General features: G+C 47.2%; 1 protein-coding gene across 1 annotated transcript; it reads right to left on the bottom strand.

Moving 5' to 3' along the window:
* Positions 1 to 9,541: 9,541 nt before the first annotated feature.
* LOC117884169 (cytochrome P450 2D14-like) lies at positions 9,542 to 25,655 on the bottom strand (the record flags this gene model as incomplete). The annotated part of the gene is made up of 8 exons (XM_034784760.1): positions 9,542 to 11,007; positions 16,659 to 16,800; positions 17,834 to 18,021; positions 20,186 to 20,327; positions 21,951 to 22,124; positions 22,258 to 22,418; positions 23,993 to 24,145; positions 25,433 to 25,655. Coding segments are annotated over 8 exons (1,362 nt in total), but the record flags the coding sequence as incomplete, so codon positions are not given.
* Positions 25,656 to 26,051: the final 396 nt, after the last annotated feature.

Here is a 26,051-nt window from a genome sequence, read left to right as displayed (position 1 = left end):
GTGAGAGTGAGGAGTCCGACGATGCTATCAAGCCGCGTAACGCGTACGACACAAAATTGCTTGTGGCATTCACGGACATGCTCAGCACCATGGAACGCCGCTTTTGGGTTTGGGAAACAAGCACCGAGTGGCGGGATCACATCGTCATGGAAGTCTGGGATGACGAGCAGTGGCTGCAGAACTTTCGGATGAGAAAAGCCACTTTCATGGGACTGTGTGAGGAGCTCGCCCTCACCCTGTGGTGCAAGGACATGACACTGAGAGCTGCCCTGCCAGTGGAGAAGCGGGTGGCTATTGCAATCTGGAAGCTGGCAACTCCAGACAGCTACCGGTCGGTCACAAACCAGTTTGGAGTGGGAAAGTTGACAGTTGGAATCGTGTTGATGCAAGTTTGCAGGGCCATTAATCACATCCTACTCAGAAGAACTGTGACTCTGGGTAACGTGCAGGAAATAGTGGATGGCTTTGCACAAATGGGGTTCCCTAACTGTGGAGGGGCGCTAGATGGGACGCACATTCCTATTCTGGCACCACCCCACCTAGGATCCAAGTACGTTAATCGGAAGGGGTATTTCTCTATGGTTCTCCAGGCGCTTGTGGATCACCGTGGGTGTTTCATTGACATTAACACAGGCTGGCCCGGAAAGGTGCATGACGCACGCATCTTTCGGAACACTTGGCTGTTCAGGAAGATGCAGGCCGGGACTTTTTTCCCAGAGTGGAAGATCACGGTAGGGGAAGTCGAAATGCCCATTGTGATCCTTGGAGATCCCACTTACACGTTAATGCCGTGGCTCATGAAACCCTACACAGGGAGCCTTGACAGCAGCAAGGAACGGTTCAACTACAGGCTGAGCCGGTGCCAAATGACTGTGGAGTGTGCCTTTGGCCATTTAAAGGGCCGCTGGCAATCTCTGTATGGGAAGCTGGACTTGGCCGAAAACAGCATCCCCGCGGTTATATCTGCGTGCTGTGCCCTCCATAATATTTGTGAAGGGAAGGGTAAAAGCTTCACTCAGGCATGGACCTCCGAGGTTGAACACCTGGAGGCTGAATTTGCACAGCCAGAGAGCAGAGCTATTACAGGGGCCCAGCGCGGGGCTGCAAGGATTAGGGATGCCTTGAGGGAACAATTTGAGTCTGAAAACCAGCAGTGATATCTGGTGCCCTGCATGGGAGTGAAGTGCAGTAGTTCCAATCTTTAGGAATCAGTGTCTGCTTAGCAGACAAGCAGACTTGCAGTGCCTGTTTATTTCCTGGGCTAAGGAGTCTTTTACTTTATGCAATAATAAAGAATGTTTTCAAAGCCAAAAAATCCATTTATTGAAAAGAAAAAAATATTTATTGAAAAGAAACAAGGGGGTGGAGTGGGGAACAGTACAATCACAGATTCACGTATGTCCTGTCTGGTGTGCTGTGCAGTGAGTGCTGCACTTCAGGATAGCTATACTGCATGGTGATGGGGGTTGAGTGCAGAGAGTAAGGGTCATGGTTTTCAGGGCTGGGTGGTGAAGATACTGGTATTGGAGGCAGCGGGTGGCGTGAAGAACATGGAAGTTGGGGAAAGTGGGTTGGAGGTGACAGTGGGGCACAACGGAAAGAGTTTTGGGACAAGGGCTGTGAGGGGGGGTGGCATTTGCGCTTGCAGTACTGCTCCTTCTGCATGGCTACGAGCTCCTGGATAGCGTCTGCTTGGCACTCCAGTATGCTTATGAGCCGATCTGTGCTTTGAATCATAGAATCATAGAATATCAGGGTTGGAAGGGACCTCAAGAGGTCATCTAGTCCAACCCCCTGCTCAAAGCAGGACCAATTCCCAACTAAATCATCCCAGCCAGGGCTTTGTCAAGCCGGGCCTTAAAAACCTCCAAGGAAGGAGACTCCACCACCTCCCTAGGTAACGCATTCCAGTGCTTCACCATCCTCCTAGTGAAATAGTGTTTCCTAATATCCAACCTGGACCTCCCCCACTACAACTTGAGACCATTGCTCCTTGTTCTGTCATCTGCCACCACTGAGAACAGCCGAGCTCCATCCTCTTTGGAACCCCCCTTCAGGTAGTTGAAGGCTGCTATCAAATCCTCCCTCATTCTTCTCTTCTGGAGACTAAACAATCCCAGTTCCCTCAGCCTCTCCTCATAAGTCATGTGCTCCAGACCCCTAATCATTTTTGTTGCCCTCCGCTGGACTCTTTCCAATTTTTCCACATCCTTCTTGTAGTGTGGGGCCCAAAACTGGACACAGTATTCCAGATGAGGCCTCACCAATGTCAAATAAAGGGGAATGATCACGTTCCTCGATCTGCTGGCAATGCCCCTACTTATACAGCCCAAAATGCCGTTAGCCTTCTTGGCAACAAGAGCACGCTGTTGACTCATATCCAGCTTCTCGTCCACTGTAACCCCTAGGTCCTTTTCTGCAGAACTGCTACCTAGCCATTCGGTCCCTAGTCTGTAGCAGTGCATGGGATTCTTCCGTCCTAAGTGCAGGACTCTGCACTTGTCCTTGTTGAACCTCATCAGGTTTTTTTTGGCCCAATCCTCTAATTTGTCTAGGTCCCTCTGTATCCGATCCCTACCCTCTAGTTTATCTACCACGCCTCCTAGTTTAGTGTCATCTGCAAACTTGCTGAGAGTGCAGTCCACACCATCCTCCAGATCATTAATAAAGATATTAAACAAAACCGGCCCCAGGACCGACCCTTGGGGCACTCCGCTTGAAACCGGCTGCCAACTAGACATGGAGCCATTGATCACTACCCGTTGAGTCCGACGATCTAGCCAGCTTTCTATCCACCTTACAGTACATACATCCAGCCCATACTTCTTTAACTTGGCGGCAAGAATACTGTGGGAGACCGTATCAAAAGCTTTGCTAAAGTCAAGGAATAACATATCCACTGCTTTCCCCTCATCCACCGAGCCAGTTATCTCATCATAGAAGGCAATTAGGTTAGTTAGGCACGACTTCCCCTTGGTGAATCCATGCTGACTGTTCCTGATGACTTTCCTCACCTCTAAGTGTTTCATAATTGATTCCTTGAGGACCTGCTCCATGATTTTTCCAGGGACTAAGGTGAGGCTGACTGGCCTGTAGTTCCCCGGATCCTCCTTCTTCCCTTTTTTAAAGATGGGCACTACATTAGCCTTTTTCCAGTCATCCGGGACCTCACCCGATCGCGATGAGTTTTCAAAAATAATGGCTAATGGCTCTGCAATCTCATCCGCCAACTCCTTTAGCACCCTCGGATGCAGCGCATCCGGCCCCATGGACTTGTGCACGTCCAGTTTTTCTAAATAGTCCCGAACCACTTCTTTCTCCACAGAGGGCTGGTCACCTTCTCCCTATATTGTGCTGCCCAGTGCAGCAGTCTGGGAGCTGACCTTGTTCGTGAAGACAGAGGCAAAAAAAGCATTGAGTACATTAGCTTTTTCCACATCCTCGGTCACTAGGTTGCCTCCCTCATTCAGTAAGGGGCCCACACTTTCCTTGACTTTCTTCTTGTTGCTAACATACCTGAAGAAACCCTTCTTGTTACTCTTAACATCTCTTGCTAGCTGCAACTCCAAATGTGATTTGACCTTCCTGATTTCACTCCTGCATGCCTGAGCAATATTTTTATACTCCTCCCGGGTCATTTGTCCAATCTTCCACTTCTTGTAAGCTTTTTTTTTTGCGTTTAGGATCAGCAAGGATTTCACTGTTTAGCCAAGCTGGTCGCCTGCCATATTTACTATTCTTTCTACACATCGGGATGGTTTGTTCCTGCAACCTCAATAAGGATTCTTTAAAATACAGCCAGCTCTCCTGGACCCCTTTGCCCTTCATGTTATTCTCCCAGGGGATCCTGCCCATCTGTTCCCTGAGGGAGTCAAAGTCTGCTTTTCTGAAGTCCAGGGTCCGTATTCTGCTGCTCTCCTTTCTTCCTTATGTCAGGATCCTGAACTCAACCATCTCATGGTCACTGCCTCCCAGGTTCCCATCCACTTTTGCTTCCCCTACTAATTCTTCCCTGTTTGTGAGCAGCAGGTCAAGAAAATCTCTGCCCCTAGTTGGTTCCTCCAGCACTTGCACCAGGAAATTGTCCCCTACACTTTCCAAAAACTTCCTGGATTGTCTGTGCACTGCTGTATTGCTCTACCAGCAGAGATCAGGGTGATTAAAGTCTCCCATGAGAACCAGGGCCTGCGATCTAGCAACTTCTGCTAGTTGCCAGAAGAAAGCCTCGTCCACCTCATCCCCCTGGTCTGGTGGTCTATAGCAGACTCCAACCACGACATCACCCTTGTTGCTCACACGTCTCAACTTTATCCAGAGACTCTCAGGTTTTTCTGCAGTTTCATACCGGAGCTCTGAGCAGTTATACTCCTCTCTTACATACAACGCAACTCCCCCACCTTTTCTGCCCTGCCTGTCCTTCCTGAACAGTTTATATCCATCCATGACAGTACTCCAGTCATGTGAGTTATCCCACCAAGTCTCTGTTATTCCAATCGCATCATAGTTCCCTGACTGTGCCAGTTCTCCCTGCTTGTTTCCCACTTTGCTGCCAGTGCTCCATGCTTTGCCGCCGGTGCACTGCGTTTTCCTGGTGGATCCTGCTTTCTCTCTCCCTCCAGTCCTGTGCTTTCTCATTCTCTTTAATAGATTGCTGCATCACTTCTTGCAGCATGTCTTTGCTTTTTCGCGGTCTCTTCCTGAGTCTTTGCAGTCTCTGAGCAGGCGATAAGAAGGACGGCTGAGGTCTCAAGGTTGATGCAGCTGTATAGGGAAAATGCAACATTTAACAGAGGCAGCATTGTTTATACCAGACAGAGTAATGATTCCCCCCGCACTTAAGAAGTAGAAAACACACAGGGTCTACACAATAGCATAATTTTCCCATCCGAAACAGAGCACACATATCCTACGGGAGCCTCAAAATGGTGAGTAAGGGGGACTGATTGTTTCAGGGCTACACTGTCTTCTGGATTTCTGTGCCTTGGGGAGAGCCAACAGCTTCAGGGGCACCTACACAGAACACTGTTCCAACATTTTCCACAGGAGTTCGTCCTGGACGATATCTCGCTGCTGAGGGTGACCTGGGAAGGTCTTCTACTGCAATGCAGCTTCCGCCCTGGCCCATATGCAGCTTGCCTGTGTGCAGCAATGGTCCCCCCGCCCCTCACGGCACAGTGGTGCGGACACGTTAGCCTGGCTGGGACAAGGACCACGGTGGCTCTCCCGATAAACCTGCGCACGCGCATTGCACACGTTCTGGATGAGACATTCTAGGAGATTACCGAGGCCAATTACCGCAATGTGATAAACCACATCAATGCACTATTCCGCATCTTGGCATGCATGCCTAACCCTCCTCTCCCAAAGAGCCTGCACCAAAAAATTCCTTCCCCCCCAAAAAAAATGCTTACCAGGAACCCGCTCTTCTGTTTGTCCTCCACCAAGTACTGGCCGCTGCGACTGGCTACCTTCCTCCTGGCTTGAGAAGAGCTCCTGGCTGCATGGCTCCAGGGATTCCGGGGTGTCTCCATCCGCCCCACCACCCTCACTCCCGTTTTCCTCCTCCTCCTCCTCCTCCCCCCCCCACCGGCTCTGAAGTGCCCATGGTGGTGCTCGGAGTGGAGGTGGGGTTAACCCCAAGTATCGCATCCAGCTCTTTGTAGAATCGGCAGGTCGCGGGAGGAGCACCCGAGCAGCCGTTTGCATCGCAGGCTTTGCGGTAGGCACTCCGCAGCTCCTTCACTTTAATCCTGCACTGCAGGGAGTCCCGGTCATGGCCCCTTTCCATCATGTCCTTTGATACCTTCCCGAAGGTATTGTAATTCCTAAGACTGGAGCGCAGCTGGGACTGGACAGCTTCCTCCCCCCAAACACTGATGAGGTCCAGCAACTCGCCGTTGCTCCATGCTGGGGCTCGCTTGGCGCGTGGAGGCATGGTCACCTGGAAAGATTCGCTGATAGCATTCCACGCCACGCCGGGCTGAGCAAACAGGAAGAGGATTTTTAAAATTCCCGGGGAATGTAAAGGGTGGGTCACATGGTTGGTTACCTGAGGCCAGGGCAGTAGAGTTTGAACTGATGACCAGAGTGGCTAGAACAGGCATTGTGGGATACTGCCGAATACTTCTGGAGGCCAGTCACAGCGCATTGGGCGGCCACACTGGCGTTGCAGCGCTGCAGCGCAATACACGCTATTCCTCTCGGGGACGTGGAGTACATGCAGCGCTGCAACCACGGAGATACAGCGCTGCAAATGCCTTGCCAGTGTGGACAGGGAGTGAGTTACAGAGCTGGGGGCGGCTTTACAGCGCTGCAACTTGCAAGTGTAGCCAAGGCCAGAGTTCACATGTCATCCTCTGCTCTTCATCCTCTGCTCCTAGCCCCAGACACTAGCCTGACACTCCGTGCCCTGCAAATGCCCCTGCATCTGCCTCCTATGTTAAAGAGGCTGTTAGACCACCAGACATGACAAGATCCTTTCTTTCTGTAAACACTCAGCTTTAATTCATTAAAAGGTTTTGTTAAAAATAGGGCTGTCAAACAATTTTTAAAAATCGCAAGATTAAAAAACTAGTCAGGGCTAATCACAGTTTTAAGCACACTGTTAAACAATAATAGAATACCTATTTAAAGTTATTATAATAGTTATTATAATAGTTTTGGGTGTTTTTCTACATTTTCAAATATCTTGATTTCAATTACAACACAGAATACAAGGGTACAGTGCTCACTTTGACTTTTTAACAGTGCAAATATTTGTAATAAAAAATAATATAAACAAAAGAAATAGTATTTTTCAATTCACCTCATACAAGTACTGTAATACAATCTTTTTATTGTGAAAGTGAATTTTACAAATGTAGAATTTCTTTTTTACATAACTGCACTCAAAACCAAAACAATGTAAAATTTTAGAGCAGTGGTGGGAAACCTGTGGCCCACGAGTCGCATGTGGCCCATCAGAGTAAGCTGATTGTGGGCCGTGAGACATTTTGCTGACATTGCATGCCCCCCCCACCTCAACAGCTCCCAGTGGCTGCGGTTCACCATTCCTGGCCAATGGGAGCTGCGGGAAGCAGCAGGCCACAGGGGATGGATCACTTGATGATTACCTGTTCTGTTCATTCCCTCTGGTGCACCTGGCATTGGCCACTGTCGGATGACAGGATACTGGGCTAGATGGACCTTTGGTCTGACCCAGTATGGCCGTTCTTATGTAAATACCTTGCAACACCTGCTAAAACAGTGCTATGCGAATACCTGTTCTCACTTTCAAGTGACATTGTAAATAAAAAGTTGGCAGCATTATGTCCCATAAATGTAAACAAACTTGATTGTCTGAGCAATTGGCTGAACAAGTAGTAGGACTGAGTGGACTTGTATGAGGTGAATTGAAAAATGTTACTTCTTTTGTTTATCTTTTTTTACAGTGCAAATATTTGTAATAAAAATAATAATATAAAGTGAGCACTATACACCTTTTATTCTGTGTTGTAATTGAAATCAATATATTTGGAAAATGTAGAAAAACATCCAAAATATCTATAATAAGTTTAAATTGGTGTTCTATTATTAACAGTCCAATTTCAACAGAGATTAATTGCGACTATTTTTTTTAATTTAGTCAATTTGTTTTGCATTAAACGCATTCATTAACTGTTATTAATTGATAGTGTGGCAGGGTGGACTAGTTCTGGAGGCCCCCTGCTGGAGGCCTTGTTGCCCTGCGTCACCCTGCCCCAGTAAGAGCAGCGAGAAGTCCTCCAGACAGCCTAGAGTGGCTGCAGAGGAACAACCAATCAGAGGGGCTGATGGAGCAGCTAATCTGGGGCCAGAAGGACCCTATATAAGACAAGTAACAGAGCAGAAAAGTCAGTTGCTGGTTAGAGCTTGAGGAGTGAAGACGGGGTGACTAGCTGGCTGGAAGAGCAGCAGCTCTGTGGAGAGCTCACTGCAGACAGGACTGAAGCCCAGGGAAGGCTTCTGAAAACTGGGTGCCTGGCTAGTGGGAGGAGCAACAGGACCAGTGGAAGGTCATTATGGGCAGCCTGAAGCCCAGGGGGACTGAGCAGAGAACCTGGCCATGCCAGCGAGGGTACCAAGATGGGCCCCAGGGGTCTGGTTGAAGACTGAACCAGGGAGACCTGCTGAAACACAACCAGCTGCAGGTACTGAGATGAGCCCCGGCTGGGTGGTTGCAGAAGGTAGTGCCTCTGGGAGAAGCTTTAGAGCTATGGCCCCATACCAGGGCTGAGCTAAGAACTTGGACTTTAAATCCTGGAAGGGGAGACAGTGTACGTGGCTCGGATGGAGGACCGAGTTGCTGAAGACCCCCTGAGAGAACCATTGGCTGGGGGGTGGGGTGGGGTGCTGACCCTGTTACACCTAGTTAAAAATGTTACTGTATGCTGGTGAATTTTACTGCTTTGGAGGCAATGTGTTCCATTCGTAGGGCAGGAAGTACTCTGCATTAGTCAGTAGCACGCTAATGAAGGACTAGTCTTAAGGGAGTCCAAAGGGAATCCTGTCTCATCCATGACAGACAAATGTCAGATGCAACAGGGGAGTATCCAAAAGAGTAGGAATGAACAGAGGGATCCTTAAGACTCCCAGATGGAAACACACAACTTAAAGGGTGAGGGAAACCACTCCTCCTGCCAAAAAGAATTTGGGGTTTTTTACATTATTTTCTTTTCCCCCTCAGAGTAAAACCTAAATTCTCTTTCCAGCTGAAAGCACCAACCATCCTTAGTAAGTTTTTGTGCATCCAAAAAAACAATAGTTTTCTTTGCATCTAAGTTTTACTTTAAATGTGATAATTATTACTGTGATTTATCATTTGTATTAGGACAGTACCTGGAGGTGTCTTTGTGCTAGGCACTGTACAGATACACAGTAAGAGACATGAAGAGTTTACATTCTAAACAGGCAAGGCAGACACAGTGGGACAAAGGAAATATTCTCATAATCTTTTATAGAATCTCAGAGTTGGGGGACCTCAGGAGATCATCTAGTCCAACCACCTGCTCAAAGCAGGACCAATCCCCAGACAGCTTTTTGCCCCCGATCCTTAAATGGTCCCTCAAGGATTGAACTCACAACCCTGGGTTTAGCAGGCCAATGCTCAAACCACTGAACTATCTCCATGTTACAGTTTGATAATGGTCTATTCCATTTCTCTGGGCTGTGTGGCTCGGCAGTCTGTGGGTGGACAGGTGACTTGACTGAAGTGCTGATGTGCGCTGGCTAGTCTCTGCTTCCTACAGCCTAGACAGGGCTATGGGAAACTAAATGTAAATTAGCGGCTTTCCTTTGGGAACAAGAGGCTTTTAGGTTAAAACCAAATTTTTTGTCTGAACTATTCATAATCTAGCCAAGCAGCAAATGTGATCTGCTCCCTACCCTCACCACACCCTCATCCCTTGACTTCTATTCACACAGCCCAAATCTCCTTTCTCACAGTAACATAGAGCGTGTACTTGATATGAGGCACGAGAGGCAAGCACTTTTCAAGAACTAAAGAGACAGGAAGTAATAAACATTAAAGAATAAAAGATTCCTCTTTTTATTAACATAATTTTACTATTTTGTATACAATACACAAATTATAACAATCATTTGCAAGGCCAAATTACAGTGTTATCGTGCACAAAACACAATATTTTGAGACAGTTTAGTGGCAATTCCTCCCATAGTCGCTTTACTCTAACATAACACAGTTTCTTTGGAATAGAAACCTCTTAACACTTTTCTGGGCTGAAAGTGAAAGGAACGTGTGTAATGGAGGAAGGAAGGTGTTGTGTACAGGCATAGCATAATATCCCTTTAAATAGATTGTGAGCCTTTTTGTTCCATTCCCCATGTTCAGGTTTTTTTTAGAAGTTGCCAGAACCTAACTAGAGCAGCAATGTGTACATGGAGGAATGCCTGGCATGTTGTGTATTTCCAACAAACACATGATTGGACCCCACTGTACACATGTTACGTTTGTGTAAAGAGAAAAAGATAAGATCAAACTGGAATAACACTAAACTATAAAGTACATATTAGGCCAGATTCTCAGCTGGCGCAAATAGGCATAGCTCCAGAAGTCACTTTAGATCAGTGGAAGATGTGATCCATTTTTGTTTACCAAATCTCCTAAAATAATGCAGGTAAATCTCTGTCAATAGCATTGTCTGCAGCATGTACAAGCAAATGTGAAGTGTACTTCAAAATCTCTTCTCAGAGAAGGCATTGGCTTGGCCCTGAAGGAATACCCAGGAAAAGTGCTAGAAAACCAAACCACACCCTGCTGGCTCAGAGCACCGACTTTCCCATTTAAACAGCTGCAATAAGCTCATATTATGTGTTGCAGTGACAAGTCTGCCAGGCTCTTGATACCCACATGTAATCACGCTATCTTGAGCATTCCGTTACACATTTGCTATTTGTACCAACACGCAACAGGAATCTACACAATGCTGACGGGTAAACGGCCAATAGTGCTGATAGCATAACTTCAGAGGATCTCAAGGAGACTCTGTTAAAGAATGAAGCAGACACAATGCTAAGGCCAGGCCTAAACTACAGGCCTATATAGGTATAACTAGGTCGCTCAGGAGTGTGAAAAATCCACACCCCTGAGCGACATAGTTATACCAACCTAACGCCTGTGTAGACAGCACTATGTCTTCAGAGCTTCTCCTGCCAACACAGCTATCGCCTCTCAGGGAGGTGGATTAACTATATTGACAGGAGAAGCTCTCCCACCGGAGTAGGAGCATCTTTCAGTTAAGCACTACAGCCTTCCTAAAATATATGAGGAGAACATTGCAAAACACCGCACTTATCTTGGGACAGCCAGGATCTGGTAGGGGTGTGGGGTGAGTGTCATGGCAAAGTGTCCATCCTCTCGAGGTCTGGCCTGGCCCTCAGGGAGATGGAAGGTGAAGTGCTGCAGCAGGCTGGTGAAGAAGAGGAAAAGCTCCATCCTGGCTAGTTGTTCCCCCAGGCAAACACGACGACCTGCAAGTGTGGGAGTGAGAAAAGAGGGAGGAGGCAGAGAGGAGGAGGATACAATAACTAGTCACCGAAGGAGTAAGACCCTTACTGCTCAGGCACAGGTTGGAGTGAACAGAGAATCTGCCTCCATATGCAACAGATGGTGAGTCTCCCTCTTCCCAGACCCTGTGTGAACAGGAACAACTAGGAAATACTTCTCCAGACCGATCAATGTTCTATTTAATCTGATTGCCTGTCTCTGATGGTGGCCAGCACCAGACGCTTCAGTGGAAATCATAATACCAAGGACTGTCAGTTGATTTGGAGAGGGGAATTACTGCCTCATTAGCCTGACTCAAAAGGGTCAGAGACACTCGAATACACAGGGATAAATCCTCAGCTATTAAATTGGCATAACTCCATTGATGTAAAAGGATCTATGATAATTTACACCAGTTGAAGATCTGTCCCATATGCTCTTTGTGGAATTCTTGCCTTCTAGAATCGAAATGGGCAAATAAATGCCTTTAGATAGAGAAATCTGAGGTGGAACAACATGCCCATGCTACCAGGCAGGAGATTCTGGTTCAAGTGCAATCTGGGGACATTGGTTTCCTGGACTTGAGGCAAATACAAGTGGTGCATCTTCACCAATGACCCATGTCAGGCTAAACCACTGCAGCAAGCCTTTGCAGTACTTGTACAAACAGGATCACCTCACCGCCAGCCTGAAAGACATCACTGGTGCCATATCTACTCCCATAGCCACTGCAAAATCCTTCTAACATTGTAACTGAATGTCCTGTATTCTGTTAAGTCAGAGATCAAAGGGAGATGTTAACATTTAGATGAACTGTGAATGTAGTAATAGCACTGTCTTCATTTCTCTTTGAAGTATGTAGTAAACTGCCTGTAAATGGTGGGAAATGGGCAGTTGCCTTCTGTTAATCCGTGCAGCTAATTACCAGTGGTGCTTAGGAAATAGGAGGTTACTTCAAGACCACTATTGGTCACCTAAGGACTGCACGCTATCAAGAGGCTGCTGGACAACTATAAAAGAACTCTAGGGCCCTGAGCCTGTTATCTCAGATCTGCTAAGCTTCCTCAGGGGAAGTTTGAGTCACAACACTGAGGTCTCCAGCTCCATTCTGGATCACCCTGATCTTGGATATTGGACTTTGAACTAGAAACTGAAGAACTGATTCTGGAAAGGACTCTGCAATTCTAGAGCTCACCCTCTATACTATGAAACTGGCGTAAGAATTTTGTTCGTATCTGTATGTGTAATGATCTTTTAACCAACACACTCTCTCTTTTTTCTTTTTTAATAAATCTTAGTTTCCTTAATAAGAATGTATTTGGGTAAGATCTGAGATATTAATTAACCTGATGGGCAATGTGTCCGATCCTTTGGGATTGGTAAGATTTTTATATGATGAACAAGATTTTCAGTAATCTTCATCGTATCTGGAGACTTGGGTGTCTGGGTGGGAGCTCAAGGGTGGGTTGAATTAAGGGAACTGTAGTTTGGCTTCTGGGTAACCAGTAAGGTATTGCATTGTAGAAGCTGTTTTGTTGCTGGCTTGGTGAATCTAAGTATTACAATAACCACCACTTTGGGGGATTGTCTTCCCCACTTGTTGCAGTTTGCCCTAATTGAGCAATCTCAGCATGCCCCAATCACACCTTGTTATAGGTTGACTCAAAACCTTATTCAAACTGATATGTGAACATGCCTGTCACTTACAATAGTTGTAAGAAATACTTAAGGGGCCACACCTAATACAAGGCCTAATAGAATCTGCCCAGAAACTAGCATCAGGTGGGTAGGGAGTTCCACTTGGTATTGTGACCAGGTTGGGGAGAGGGGGAATGGAAGGGGGTTGCGAGTCTGAGAGAGAACACACAGAAACTGAGAACAGACAAAAACAGAGAGAAGCAGAGACAAAAGCAAGAAGGACAAGCAGTAATAGCCTGTGAGTGCAGTGAGACCCCTAGGAAAAAGCTTTTGGGTCTGTTGGCAAAAGAGGCTTTGGGCTATAAGCTAAGAAACTCCTCCTTTTGTTACGGTTCCTCCTGAGTTCAGAGAGCAGGACTTTGTATGTTCCTTATAAATAAACAAGATGGCATCAAAGAAAATACTTGACTACATCAATTTCTACTTCCAACTGGAATGTCCCCAGGGCCCTGAAATTTGACGAACATAAGAACAGCCATCCTGGGTGAGACCAAAGGTCCATCTAGCCCAGTATCTTCTCTTCCTACAGTGGCCAATGCCAGGTGCCCCAGAGGGAATGAACAGAACAGGTAATTATCAAGTGATCCATCCCCTGTCGCCCATTCCCAGCTTCTGGCAAACAGAGGCTAGGGACACCATCCCTGCCCATCCTGGCTAATAGCCAATGATAGACTTATCCTCCATGAATTTATCCAGTTCTTTTTTGAACCCTGTTAAAGTCTTGGCCTTCACAACATCCTCTGGCAAAGAGTTCCACAGCTTGACAGTGGATTGTGTGAATAAATACTTCTTTTTGTTTGTTTTAAACCTGCTGCCTATTAATTTCATTTGGCGACCCCTAGTTCTTGTGTTATGAGAAGGAGTAAATAACACTTCCTTATTTATTTTCTACACACCAGTCATGATTTTATAGACCTCAATCATATCACCCCTTAGTCATCTCTGTTCCTAGCTGAAAAGTCCCAGTCTTATTAATCTCTCCTCCTATGGAAGCTGTTCCATACCCCTCATCATTTTTGTTGACCTTTTCCAATCCCAATATAGCTTTTTTGAGATGGGGTGACCACATCTGCACGCAGTATTCAAGATGTGGGCATACCATGGATCTATCTAGAGGTAATATGATATTTTCTGTCTTCTTATCTATCCCTTTCTTAATGATTTCCAACATTGTTTGCTTTTTCTGCCTGCCACTGCACATTGAGTGGATGTTTTCAGAGAACTATCACAATGACTCCAAGATCTTTCTTGGGTGGTAACAGCTAATTTAGACCCCATCATTTTATATGTATAGTTGGGATTATGTTTTCCAATGTGCATTACTTCGTATTTATCAACCCTGAATTTCATCTGCCATTTTGTTGCCCAGTCACCCAGTTTTGAGAGAGCCTTTGATAGCTCTTCACACTCTGCCTGGGACTTCACTATCCTGAGTAGTTTTGTATCATCTGCAAATTTTGCAGCCTCACTGTTTACCCCTTTTTCCAGATCATTTATGAATATGTTGAACAGCACTGGTCCCAGTACAGACCCCCGGGGACACCACTTTTTACCTCTCTCCATGCTGAAAACTGACCATTTATTCTTCCCCTTTGTTTCCTATCTTTTAACCAGTTACCAATCCACGAGAGGACTTTCCCTCTTATCCCACGACAGCTTACTTTGCTTACGAGCCTTTGGTGAGGGACCTTGTCCACATGCTTGTTGACGCCCTCAAAGAATTCTAGTTTCAACTAGACATTGAGATTGGAAAGGGGCAACGCTTATCTAGTGTGGCTGTGGAGCAAATAGGAAAGGTAGAGGTGTTGTGCTTTGCGCTGCTAAGGTACAAATACAGAGCTAGCTAACAAAAGTCCATTCTTGAATTACGTGAGGCTCTAGATCAGCGGGTCCCAATTTTTTTGCCAGTGTGACCCTGTTTTAATGCACTATTTCCTGCTGGAACCCCAGAAAACATGGAGGAGCAAAATGGTGTCCTCTGCACACAAAGGATTGTCACGATCCCATGTGCTGATGGCGCGGCCCCATTTGGGGGTGTGAGCCATATTTTGTGAACTGCTGCTCCAGAGAGTGCAAGGCAGGCACTGACACAGAGTGCAGGGGAGACACTCATTGCACTGCAGTTTGGCACAAACGGAAGGTGGCTGCTCAATTACCTGCTTACAGACTAAAATCAAATCATAAAACGAAAAACAAAATTGGCTTTTAACCAGGGGTACGGCCACACTTTGAGCTGGAAGGTGTAATCTCCAGCTTGAGGAGACGTGCCTCCACTAACTCTGAGCTAGCTAGTGTGCTAAAAACAGAAGTGTAGCCAGGGGGGCGCAAGCAGCGGGAGGGGCTAGCCACCTGAGTAGATACCTAATATCTTGGACGGGATCATCCTCAGGGTGACCAGTCCCTCCCATTGCTCACGCTGCAGTGGCTACACTCCTACATGCTATCGCAGAGTTAGCGTGGGTATGTGTACTCAACCTGGTACATACACCCCCAGTCTGAAGTGTAGATGTACTCGCTGAGCCAATACCTAGCTCAGCTTAGTACCCAGACACAGATAACCCCGCCCCAGTACTGCAGAGTATTCTGGAAATGCGTTAGTAGCTGCCTAACTAACCAACCCCTCTCTGTAACGGAAACGGTTGGCTGCATTGAAACAAACCTAGAAAGCATCAACCACCCTGCTAAGTGTTTGTCGATTTTTGGAGGTGATCCGGTCACTGGGAAAGATTCTATAACACTGCTCAGTGCATAGACCCTTCTGTCTAAGCCCTCACGTTTCCCACTGCTGGAACTCCTGGGCTGCACTGGTACACGCCCGGCAGAGGTCGTGCCCCACCAGTTCAGAAATCCCTCTGCTGTTGATGTGGTGACCAGAGGGGTTAGGACAGAGCCTACAGCCCCTCCACCAGCCACAGCTGGCCTCCTTTGGTGTCTATCAGAGAATCAGTATTTCCCTCTTTCCATCTCTCTGGTGAGTTTGGAGCATATGGGAAACTGGGAACATCCATCTCTCCTTTATCCCCTACTGATCCATGTACCCCATTGCAGTGGTCCCAGGGCCTCCAGTAACAAACGACTTCCTTTGATCAGGGTGCCTTGTAACAGATAAAGAAGTATGTGGCACACAACAATTTTGATCATGCTTTAACAGAAATCCTTAACTATAACCTCATCCTTTTCCCAATAACACACACCTCACCTGTGTGCACACTGTTTCTAAACCAATTCCTGGGCTTGCAGTTAAGGTTTTCCGTTATAGTGCAGAAGCGATTAATGTGTTGCATTCAGTATGTCCCTGTGTCTATTGAGTATGGAGTAATTTCTCTGGGGAGATGCAGCATGCTCATGAAGAACAGAGCCTAACGTGACAGATGGGTGTATAGGCTTAAGGGACGAAGGTCCTCCTTAACCTGGCAGTTCTGCGCTCCTCAGGGATTAGGTAGGTGGGTTTCTTACATAAGCAACCGGAATTGATTTGTAACAAGTTTATTTTCTATTTAAATAACTACAGCAGTAGAAGATGAGCAATGAATTAATTAAGGTGAGGGTTGCCCAGTTTATTGCAGAGTACAGAATACAGGACTGCTTCCCTTTGGCCGAGTGGTTTACACAGGCCCTGGGGCAAGCTGCTCAGGCTCTCAAGGCCTGACCCTAAGTACAGAATTTCAAGGCCAGAGTTTCTGCGCTGGAGAAATAGAGAGAGGGAGTTATTTTGCAGAGGTTGCATACACTGGTACCACCAGGGCACTGTAGAACAGACCCAGCTCAGCACACACTGCACTGATCTTCCACATGAGGAAGCTGCTCTTATGAGGAGAGGGACACCTTCCTTTAGAGGAGACTCACTTTCCCATAACAGTAGTGGGTCATTTCTCATGCACTGTGCCTCAATTCCACAGGGACGGCCTCTCCCAGTTGCTCCTCCCCTTGGATTTACCTGCAGAGAAAGGCAGGAAGGCCTCTCGCTTCACAAACTGTCCATCTGCATCCAGGAAGTGCTCCGGGTAGAACTGGTGCGGCTTCTCCCAAACCGTTTCATCCTTCAGCACCGAGGACAAGTTAGTGATGACTGTCGTCCCCTGATCCACCCCAGAGAAGAAACGGGGTACATAAGAATTGTCACATCAGAACAGGCCAGTCCCTCTGCATTCAATTTCCCATCTCAAGTAGTGGCCATTGTAGCTGAAGTAGTGGCTTCAGAGGAAGGCACAGAACCCACCTCAGGTACCTAAGTGTATAATCTTATAGCACAGTGGAGTGGGACACTTTTAAGGCCCTCGGCAGTGCACGGCATATGCTCTGAACCCTGTCGCCCTTGTACATTGCATGCTAGCTAGACTAAGAATATGCAAATGTTGTTTTCAGGGTCTAATGAGGTTCATGGGATGAAAATTGCTTCTACTCCCCAATTTTAGCTCTGGTAAGAGTGTTCTGATTGAGAGACTCTGAACTACAATTCTCATTGTCTTCACAGAAAAAGCGAGATCTTTCCCCTCTCACATGTCTTAGACCTGAGCTAGAGGAGTTTCTTCTAAGGGCGAAAGTGGAATTGAGTATTGTATGGCTTTGGTCTCTCCAGTGAGACTGTCACCAAGGAAGGCAATAATTGCCCGTCATTGTCTCTTGTCTACTTGGAACTGGACTGAGATGCACAGGGCCTCTGAACAGCCTTCAGATAATAGAGTTTTAGTTGCTACTGTACTGGATTTGAACTCTTGACCTAGCAGGTAGTTTCTATACAGTTAATCAGCATTACCTTTCTCCACCTTCAAGCAGATATACTGAATGTTATAAGGTGCCCAAGACAAAATTACAGTCTCCCTTGTAATGATAGCAATCCTTAGTTGTGTTTTAGCTCCATTTGTTGTTTTTTCAGATATCCAAAGACCTGTTGAAGATGGAGCTAGCCACATAAACAAGGCTCTCTGAGGCCCAAGCCCTTTCAAAACTGCACATTTGATAACTCGCCAATGGTTGTGAGATTCAGGGCCTGGTGCTCCACCCCCCTCTGCATGGAACCTTGGGGAGATTCACATATGGAATGTCTGCAGCTTCAGGACATAAGTCTGCAAGGGGAGAAGATGTCTGCATCCCCTGCCTGGCCATAGATACCTTTGGAATGAAGTAGCCTTGGAGCTCGGTGTCCCGGTATGTCATGTGAGGCAATCCAGCAGGAACAATATCCCCATAACGTTGAGTTTCATGGATCACAGCATTGGTATAAGGCATGTTCGCTTGGTCCTCCATCTTGGGTGACCTGTCCCTGCCAATCACCTTATCAATTTCCTCATGGACTTTACCTGGAAAAAGACACTTTACATCCTCCTCAATATAACATAATGATGTACATCAACACTGTAGAAATGGGGAACCTGCAGATTTACCCTTAAGTTTTAAACACTGTGGGGCAGGGATTGTCTGTTTATTTGTACAGCGCTGGGTTTATATTCTGTGAGTTTGTTAGCCACCTTCCTATCAATCACTGAGCAGTTTACAAGTGAGTCATCTCTAAGAAGTGGGTGCAGTGTTTGGGAGGTGTCTGGGGCACTTGGTCAAGGGTCAGGAACGATATCCAGCAGTGGGGGGAGGGCGTGGACACACTTCTGATTTCTCTTATCTCCACACAACCAGAAAGCCTCTTTGATACCCCAGACATGTACTGCTCTGCTTCCCAACTGCTAATTCCTGACCTCGCAATCAGGTCTTGTGTGTTTCTTGAAAGCACCTGAAAGCAAGAGTGCAAGGGAGGCAGAGTTTACCTGGTTGGGGGCAAGGGGGCAAAGTGAGCCCTGTAGACAGTGGGAAAGAGAAGAATGCAGAATTAGGCGCTGAAGGAGAGCACATTCATCTTCAGTCACTCAGCCCAATTTACATAGTCATCCTCTGTGCTATGGGTTAATAAGCTCATTGTTAAAGACATTCCATCTTCTTCATACTGTATTTGACCCACTTGTGCCTCTGGCGTTGGCACATTTAAGCAGGTTAGCATTTATCCCTATGGAGACCCTAAGAGAAGGAAGAGTTACCAAGTAGCTACGAGGGTCTCAAAGTGCACTTGTCATGAAGAAAAGTGGTGAGCGCTCCCCCTGACAATGAAATCTTTAACAGGGGCTTTCTCTCTCCCTTGCCACAGATCTTTGCTCTCCCTCTCAGAATTTTCCAGTGGAATTATTTCCCCAATCACAGCTGTGACTGTTGCTACGGCAGTGTCATACGCCCAGAACACAAAGGTGACAGCAGATGCTAAGAAGTTCTCAGTGTAGGGTGACCAGACGTCCAGATATTATTGGGACAGTCCCGATTTTAGGGGACTTGTCCCATGTCCCGACCTTACATCAGTCGGAACGCCCTTTGTCCCGATATCGGGGACCGCAGCCACCGCGCCGGAGCCACTGATTACCGCCTCCTGGGAGAGCTCCAAGGTCCGCCCGCTGGCAGGAGCGCCACGTGCTGCAGGGGCAGGACATGCAGGCGCCGGGAGCGGGCAGAGAGCCCTCCACCCACCCGTCCCCTCCTCCCCCCCGACCCACAACCGTAGGAGCCAGGGGGACCAGCCTGCCGAATGCGTCCCAGGACAGGAGCCGCCCCAGGTGAGCACCACCCGGACGCCCCACCTCACCCCCTGGCAGGTCCCTCTGGCTCTTAGGGTGGGGGGGCTCTGCATGCTGCCGGCACCTGCAAGCCCCGCTCCGCAGCTCTGGCAGCTCCCATTGGCGTTTTTCCCGGTGAATGGGAGCCACGGAGCTCACGCTTGTGGCGGGCGCAGCACGTGGAGAGTCTGGAGACCCCCCTCACTGCTCGCACCCTAGGAGTCAGAGACCTCCCAGCAGGGCTGGTGAGTGCAGCCAGAGAAGGGGGCAGGGTGTGATGGAGTGAGTGTCTGGGAGACTGTGGGGGGTGCTGGGCAGTGAGGGTGTGGAGGGCACTGGGCAGTAGGGGAGGTTTGTGTGTGTCAGGGCCCTGGGCAGTGCAGGTCTTTGTGGGGCATTGTTTAGTTGTGGTGGTGGGGCTGTGTGGAAGGGCACTGGGACAGAGAAAGGGGAAATCTGTGTGTATTGGGAAACTAGTGAGTGGGGGGTTGTGTGTGGGGTGCTGGGCAGCTGTTGTGGGGCTGTGGGCAGGGGGGCGCTGGGCAGGGTGTGTGTGCACAGCACTGTGCATTTGTGGTGGAAGGGTTGTAGGGCGGCTCTGGGCATAGTGGATCCAGCGGGCGCTGGGCAGGGGAGCTGTGTGGCGCAACATGGCCCCACCCCCAACAGGAAGGGGCACACTGGTAGCACAGGGCCAGGCGGACCAGTGTGCCTCTGGTTCCGGTCGGGGCTGTGCACCTGTCTCTGTCTCCTCCCCGCCCCCCGCTCGCCGAATGTGTCCTGATATTTCACTCTTGCGATCTGGTCACCCTATTTCAGTGGAAAATGCAGGGTGGGGAGAACCTGTCCCCTCTCCACCAGTCCTCTTGCTTACACTGGATGTCAGGATGGAGAAGCATGTACAGCAATGCCCAGCGCAGGGTGGTGGAGGTGGTCTCAGTGCCAGCGGTAAACAAGTCAACTGTTACCAAACGAAGGTTGTTATCACTGAAACTGGTCCCCGCATGCTCTTTAGCCTGAAGGGAACAAATGAGAGCGTGATTTGACCTTGGAATTTTGTTGGGGAGAGAGGAGCAGACGGGTAGATAGTGGTAATTCATATTCTCAGACTGAAAGGTTGAATTGTTTGCAGAGTGCAGCATAACACACGCATATGACAACACAGAGCTTGAGCATCTACAATGGGGTAGTCAATAGGTGGACAGCAGGCCAAATCTGTACTGCTAGATGCTTTTGAACAGACCCTGAAATCTTTTTATTTACATATCATTATTGTCATTTTTTTAAATTATTTTCTCTGCAGTCTGGACTTTCCGTATACCTTGCCCAAGAAATTTGGACCATAACAAAAAATTATTGACTACCCCAGCAGAAGTGTACACTGATTGTCAACCCTACGTTAAGAATATTCTAGGCCAGGCGTGAACCTGTGGCATCCACACCGTAGCAGAGAGACCCGAGTCAAACCAACCATATCCCAGACTCCCTAGCATCCTCCCAGAATGTGGCCGCTCTAGCCTTGACTGTGGGAAAGCTTTACTGCCCACCCTGCATGTTACAGGAAGTTTGACCAGCCTGCCAACACTGCCTGCCGAGCAACATGGAAGAAGCCCCTTTTCAAGAACTTTGCTTGCTTGCGCTGTCCCGCCTGTGTCAGGAATGGGGCAGAGTTTCCATGAGGTGCTGGTGGACATTTCAGCGGCACTTTCTAACCCACCAAAGTCCAGGCGTGCTGGATGATGGAAACCATGGAAACCATGTATTTGGTGTTTGTTATTACTGCTTCAAGCCAGTGGTTGCGGCCAGTTCCAGTTCCAGTTCCAACACCACTGCCCAACGCACCTGAAAGAGCTTGTGGTGGTGGAGGAGGAGGAGTCCCCAGGCACGGCAGAGTCTCACTGGCTGATGCTGCTCAGTACACTCAGCATACACGCTGGAAACTCTGCCCACAGTCTCTTACCACCAGAGTTAAAGGAGGGTCTCCAGTCAGTTTTAGAGATTTGTGCCTCTGCAACCACAAGAGGTTAGTGTGAGCACTCACACTCGATCAGGTCAGAAATTCCATGTAGTAGCATAAGGGTTTCATTTTGATTTTTTCTAAATTGAAATGTTGTCAAAAGCCACATGTTTCATTGTTTCAATTTTGCAACCAGCTGTACTAGAAAGATATAAAAACAGATCAGGTTTTTGTTCTAGAACATGTTTTCAGCCACGGAATTCCCAGCAGCCTGCCTTTGAACGAAGCTGTGACTTGGAAGGATGAAGGAAGTCTTCACTGTGACCTTTGCCAAAACGATTAAAAAGTGTCTCTAAACTGTACATGGTCGGCTTATGTCAGGGCTGTTCCATGGCCAAGAGAGCGAAGGACCCAGGTACGGCACCCAATAGAGCGCGGCACTGCCTCAGTACGAAGTTCCAACTATCAGCCTATTCTTCAGCTGATTTCTGAGCATGAACTCATTAGACTCACTAGATAAGGGAAAACCAGAAGAAATAGAACAGGGAGCTGTTCATAGCAGTTCTATTAGCAATAGGATTTTGCTTGTAAACGTTACAACGAGGGAAGCTAACAGGGAGTGTTCCCATCACCAATATATTCACGGAGTCAAAGAGATCTACACCTGCCCATCTCCTCCTACCGTCTCTATCTCTTGTAGAAAAGCATCAGTGAAGTCTCTCTTTTGGGTAGGATTCCAGGTCATCCTGTGCTCCTTCACAAGCTCATCTGTGAAGTCCAGGACCTCCTTTTGGGCTCGGAAGACGCTCTGTGGCACTCCAGGGATGCGCAGCAGCCAAGGTACTACGAGAAGGAGCTAAGATAATACAGTGAGAGAGAGAGAGAGAAAACCACACCCTATGGCTCCCAGAAAAGAATCACTAAACTACAATCTTACTGATCAATCAAATGGCAGCTTCTTACCGACCAAATCATACGTGCTGAGTTACCTGGGGCAGGAATCCACCTTCTTCCTTCAAGGCCTGTTCAACCAAATGCAGCAGCCTCTGAAATTTCTTATTGTCATAGTCAAAGCGCTCACTATAGACGAGGGAGCAGATCACATTGCTAACTGCGTTGTTTATAAGAAAATGTGGATCAAAAGGACGACCTGAAAAACATGCAGGACCAACCAAAGACATTAGGAGTCACACCATCATTGTAGCCTGCCCCTCGCTGCATGGAACACACTGAGCAAGAACCTCTAACATTTCAAGACTGCTTATGGAACAAACCAGTTTAAAGTCCATGCTCATGTAACCTGGGGAAGTTAAAGATGTCTCACATACTAACAGGGCTGGGTCTGGTCAATACTTGGAAGAGAGACCACCATGGAAAACTTAAGAATTCCAGGTTTGTGCTGCTGCAGATTTGGTCACTGGTACTGTAGGGATAAGGCCTTTGTCTGCAGCCATATTAGGAAGCAGCGGCCATTAGCTAAGAAGTCACATCCTCACATTCCATCTAAAATACATCAAAACAATGTAATATCGGTCTGTTAAGAAGGCGATCCTGTCCTAATAGCCCCCACTATCACCAGATAAAGAAACAAATCTTAAGATGGTTAAAGAAAACTTAGTCTGATAGCATCCTGTCTGGCATGAAATCACTTATCAATAGTTGCGGTTGTCAAATCCTCATTTCTTTCTCGTTTTATCTTTATGGTCTCCACTTCTCTATTGTTTGTGTGTATGATCTCTGTCTGGTTCTTTGTTTTTGTCTGTTACATAATTAATTTTGCTAGGTGTAAATTAGTTAAGGTGACGGGATCTGATTGGTTAGAGAATTTTGTTACAATATGTTAGAATTGGTTAGTAAAATGATTGGTTATATAGCTAAGCAGGACTCAAGTTTCACTATATAAACTGCGGTCCAAGAAGGAGACCAGCGGAGAAGGAAAAGAAGGATAAGAAGGAGGAAAGACCTGGAAGAAGAACTCACCGCTAAGACACAGCCTAAGATCAAAGCTGCAAAGAATCCTCTGCACGACGGTGACATGCAGCAACCAGAATCCAGACGAGATTGCCCTTGCATGGCCAACAGGGGGAAAGTCCACCTGCCTGACCAGGAATGGTGAGCATAGCACTGTATGCTTAGCATGTGTATTCTGCTTGGTAATTGTTAATAAATAGAGATTATTACAGTGTAAGGCTCTTTCACGGGTAAAAGGTCTTGCAAACCCACAAACAGTACACCCTGAGCCCTAGGAATAGGGTAAGGGTGGGTGTCTAAATTAAGAGGGTTACATCTTGAGCCCTAAGAACTGGGTAAAGTGGGTGCCTCTAGAGTTTGGGAGTAACAGAGAAATGTGTGCCGGTAACAGTACTCATCTCTGCTTCAGTACTGAACCTGTGCCTGCTGTATACAGACAGATGTTACTGGGCTGCTACAGACATTTTTAAGTTGAGGCATAAAAGTGATGTCCTTAAAGACTTCATGGCATGTTTTGGAAGCATGTTAGTGTTGATGCCTTCACCAGATTCCAGCTGAGGTAATTACATTCTACCAACCTAAAATTCCCCTTGCACATTCAATTGGAGATGTTGGGTTGTTTGTTTGGTTTTTTTACTTCCCAACACAAACTCTCATGTTAAAACATCTGTCAGGCTATCATATTATCCTTTCATTTCCTTATGTATGGAAGTCACACTGGTCCCCTGCCCCATCTCCCTTGATGCTACAAACCTTGTTCAGAACAGATCGCAGAGCATAGAAATCCAGCTTCCTCGGTCACACGCTGCTCCAGGGATTTCTTTCCCATCCCAAAGTTCCTCAAGGTGGAGAGTGCAAATCTCCTTTGCTCCTTCCAGGCATGACCATATCTTGCAAGCACCACCCCTGCAAAATATTAATAAACAAGAGACATAATCACCTCTGGGAAGCACTATGCAAAATTCACTGGAGAGCAACAAAATAGGGCTGGAGGGACTGGCTTCTGAGGAAGGATAAAAGGAACCAAGTATAGCTTGGCCAAATGGCAACTAATGGGAGCTATTATTGCATCCTTCAGAGGTGTAGGTGGTTAGTGCAGACGGAGAGGGATTATTCAGGGAACTCCAAGATATAGCTAGGAGTAATGGCATGAAATTCAGGGCCAGATCCGCAGCTGGTATAACCTGATGTACTTAATGGAGCTAAGCCATGCTATACTCTAAGGGTGTAAGCCTCAGGTTGGATGTCAGAAAACATTTCCCAATTATTAGATCTATTAAACTACTCAATAGTCTCTCAAAGGAATTAATGGATGCCCCATCACAAGTCATTTAAGATTGGATTGGACAAAGCACTGGAGAACATACTATAGGGAGCATCCCTGCATTGGCCAGAGTATGGGCCAGGGTGAGGTTGAGAAGATAGGTGGTGTGTAATGGAGGCTGGGGGAGGCTAAGCCTCCCCAAACCTCTGCTAATACTCCCCGCCATGGCCCCGGGCCAGTGGGAGGACTCAAGAGCTCCTCCAGCCAGCCTGGGCTCAGGGTGGCTCAGGCAGGCGGTGGCTTGGGCGGGGCTTCTCCAGCCGCAGTAGGGACTTGGGGCAGGGCAGGGGACTAGTCTCCCCAAATGGGGGGTTCACACACTGCCCATGGTTGAGAAAATGTGACTCTATAGATATTTTTCCAGCTCTAATCTTTGTTATGAAAGTGTTTTGGGATAACCTGAGATGATTCCAGCCCAACAAGCCTCCCTTTTAGGTTGCATTTCTTTCTACCCTCCCACACTTTCACTCTTGGGTCCTGGAGGTTCCTCAGAAGGAGGTTATTTCTTTTACAAGCCAAGGAAGGTACATACATATGGTGAGGGATAGGAAACTGCCCATTCTGACAATTGCAGCTAATCGGTATTGATTAGCATGTACATTCTACTGAACATTTCAGAATGGCCACGTCTTAGTACTTGTTGCAGCGCTGCAGTTGGGAAGGAGAGTCCCCATTTTCATCTAACCTGACTTCCTCCTCACGAGAAGTAGTGTCAGGGGAAGACTTCAGCAAAAGCAACATCAGCAGGGGGACGAGAGAGGAGGCAGTTCACTCCTTAAGTCCCCTTTAACCTCTCCAGGAGCTCAAATGATAAAGCCAGTCCCCCTGCAACACTGCCAGAAAACTATGGTAGTTTCCAAGGTACTTGCCTTCGGAGTTCTCTCCATAACCCAAGTGCTCATATATAGGAAAGTATGGTCGGTCAGCAAAGTCCTCTGATTTCTGGACCAATGCTTCCTTTACTGCTTTGAATCCATTCAATACTATCAGATTACTCCAGCAGTTCTGAAGACTAAAGACATTTCCATATTTTTTACTCAGCTGCCAAGAAAAGAAAAAGGGAAAATATATTGTTGGAAGCCAGATGACACTTCAATTTGCTGGAAAGCAAGCCTGAAAAATATCATCTTGCATTTCTGTACGCTTTCTAACTTAGAAGGATCTCAGAGCTCTCTACTGGGCTTGTTAGCTAATCACTGATGTGCAGCCACTTCTGGAGTGGAACAACTCACAGCAGCACTACACAGCCACTTACACAGGGAGAGAAGAATACCACCTTTGTCAGCTGAAGGTGCAGGAAGAGTTTATGTCAACAGAACGTGACTAACCAAGTTTAAATTTGGCCAGGGATCTTGTGAAAGTGACGTGGGGTCTTTAACAACTACCAGCGGTCAGGACCTCTTTTGGTGTCTTCGAGGATAACTGACCCAAGCGTACATTGTTCCTTAAAACCATGGTGTGGCACTGGTTTAACCACCGACACAGAGA

Source organism: Trachemys scripta, chromosome 1 (assembly GCF_013100865.1).
Source record: "Trachemys scripta elegans isolate TJP31775 chromosome 1, CAS_Tse_1.0, whole genome shotgun sequence".
Classification (NCBI taxonomy): domain Eukaryota; kingdom Metazoa; phylum Chordata; order Testudines; family Emydidae; genus Trachemys; species Trachemys scripta.
This window is presented reverse-complemented; position numbering and strand designations above follow the sequence as displayed.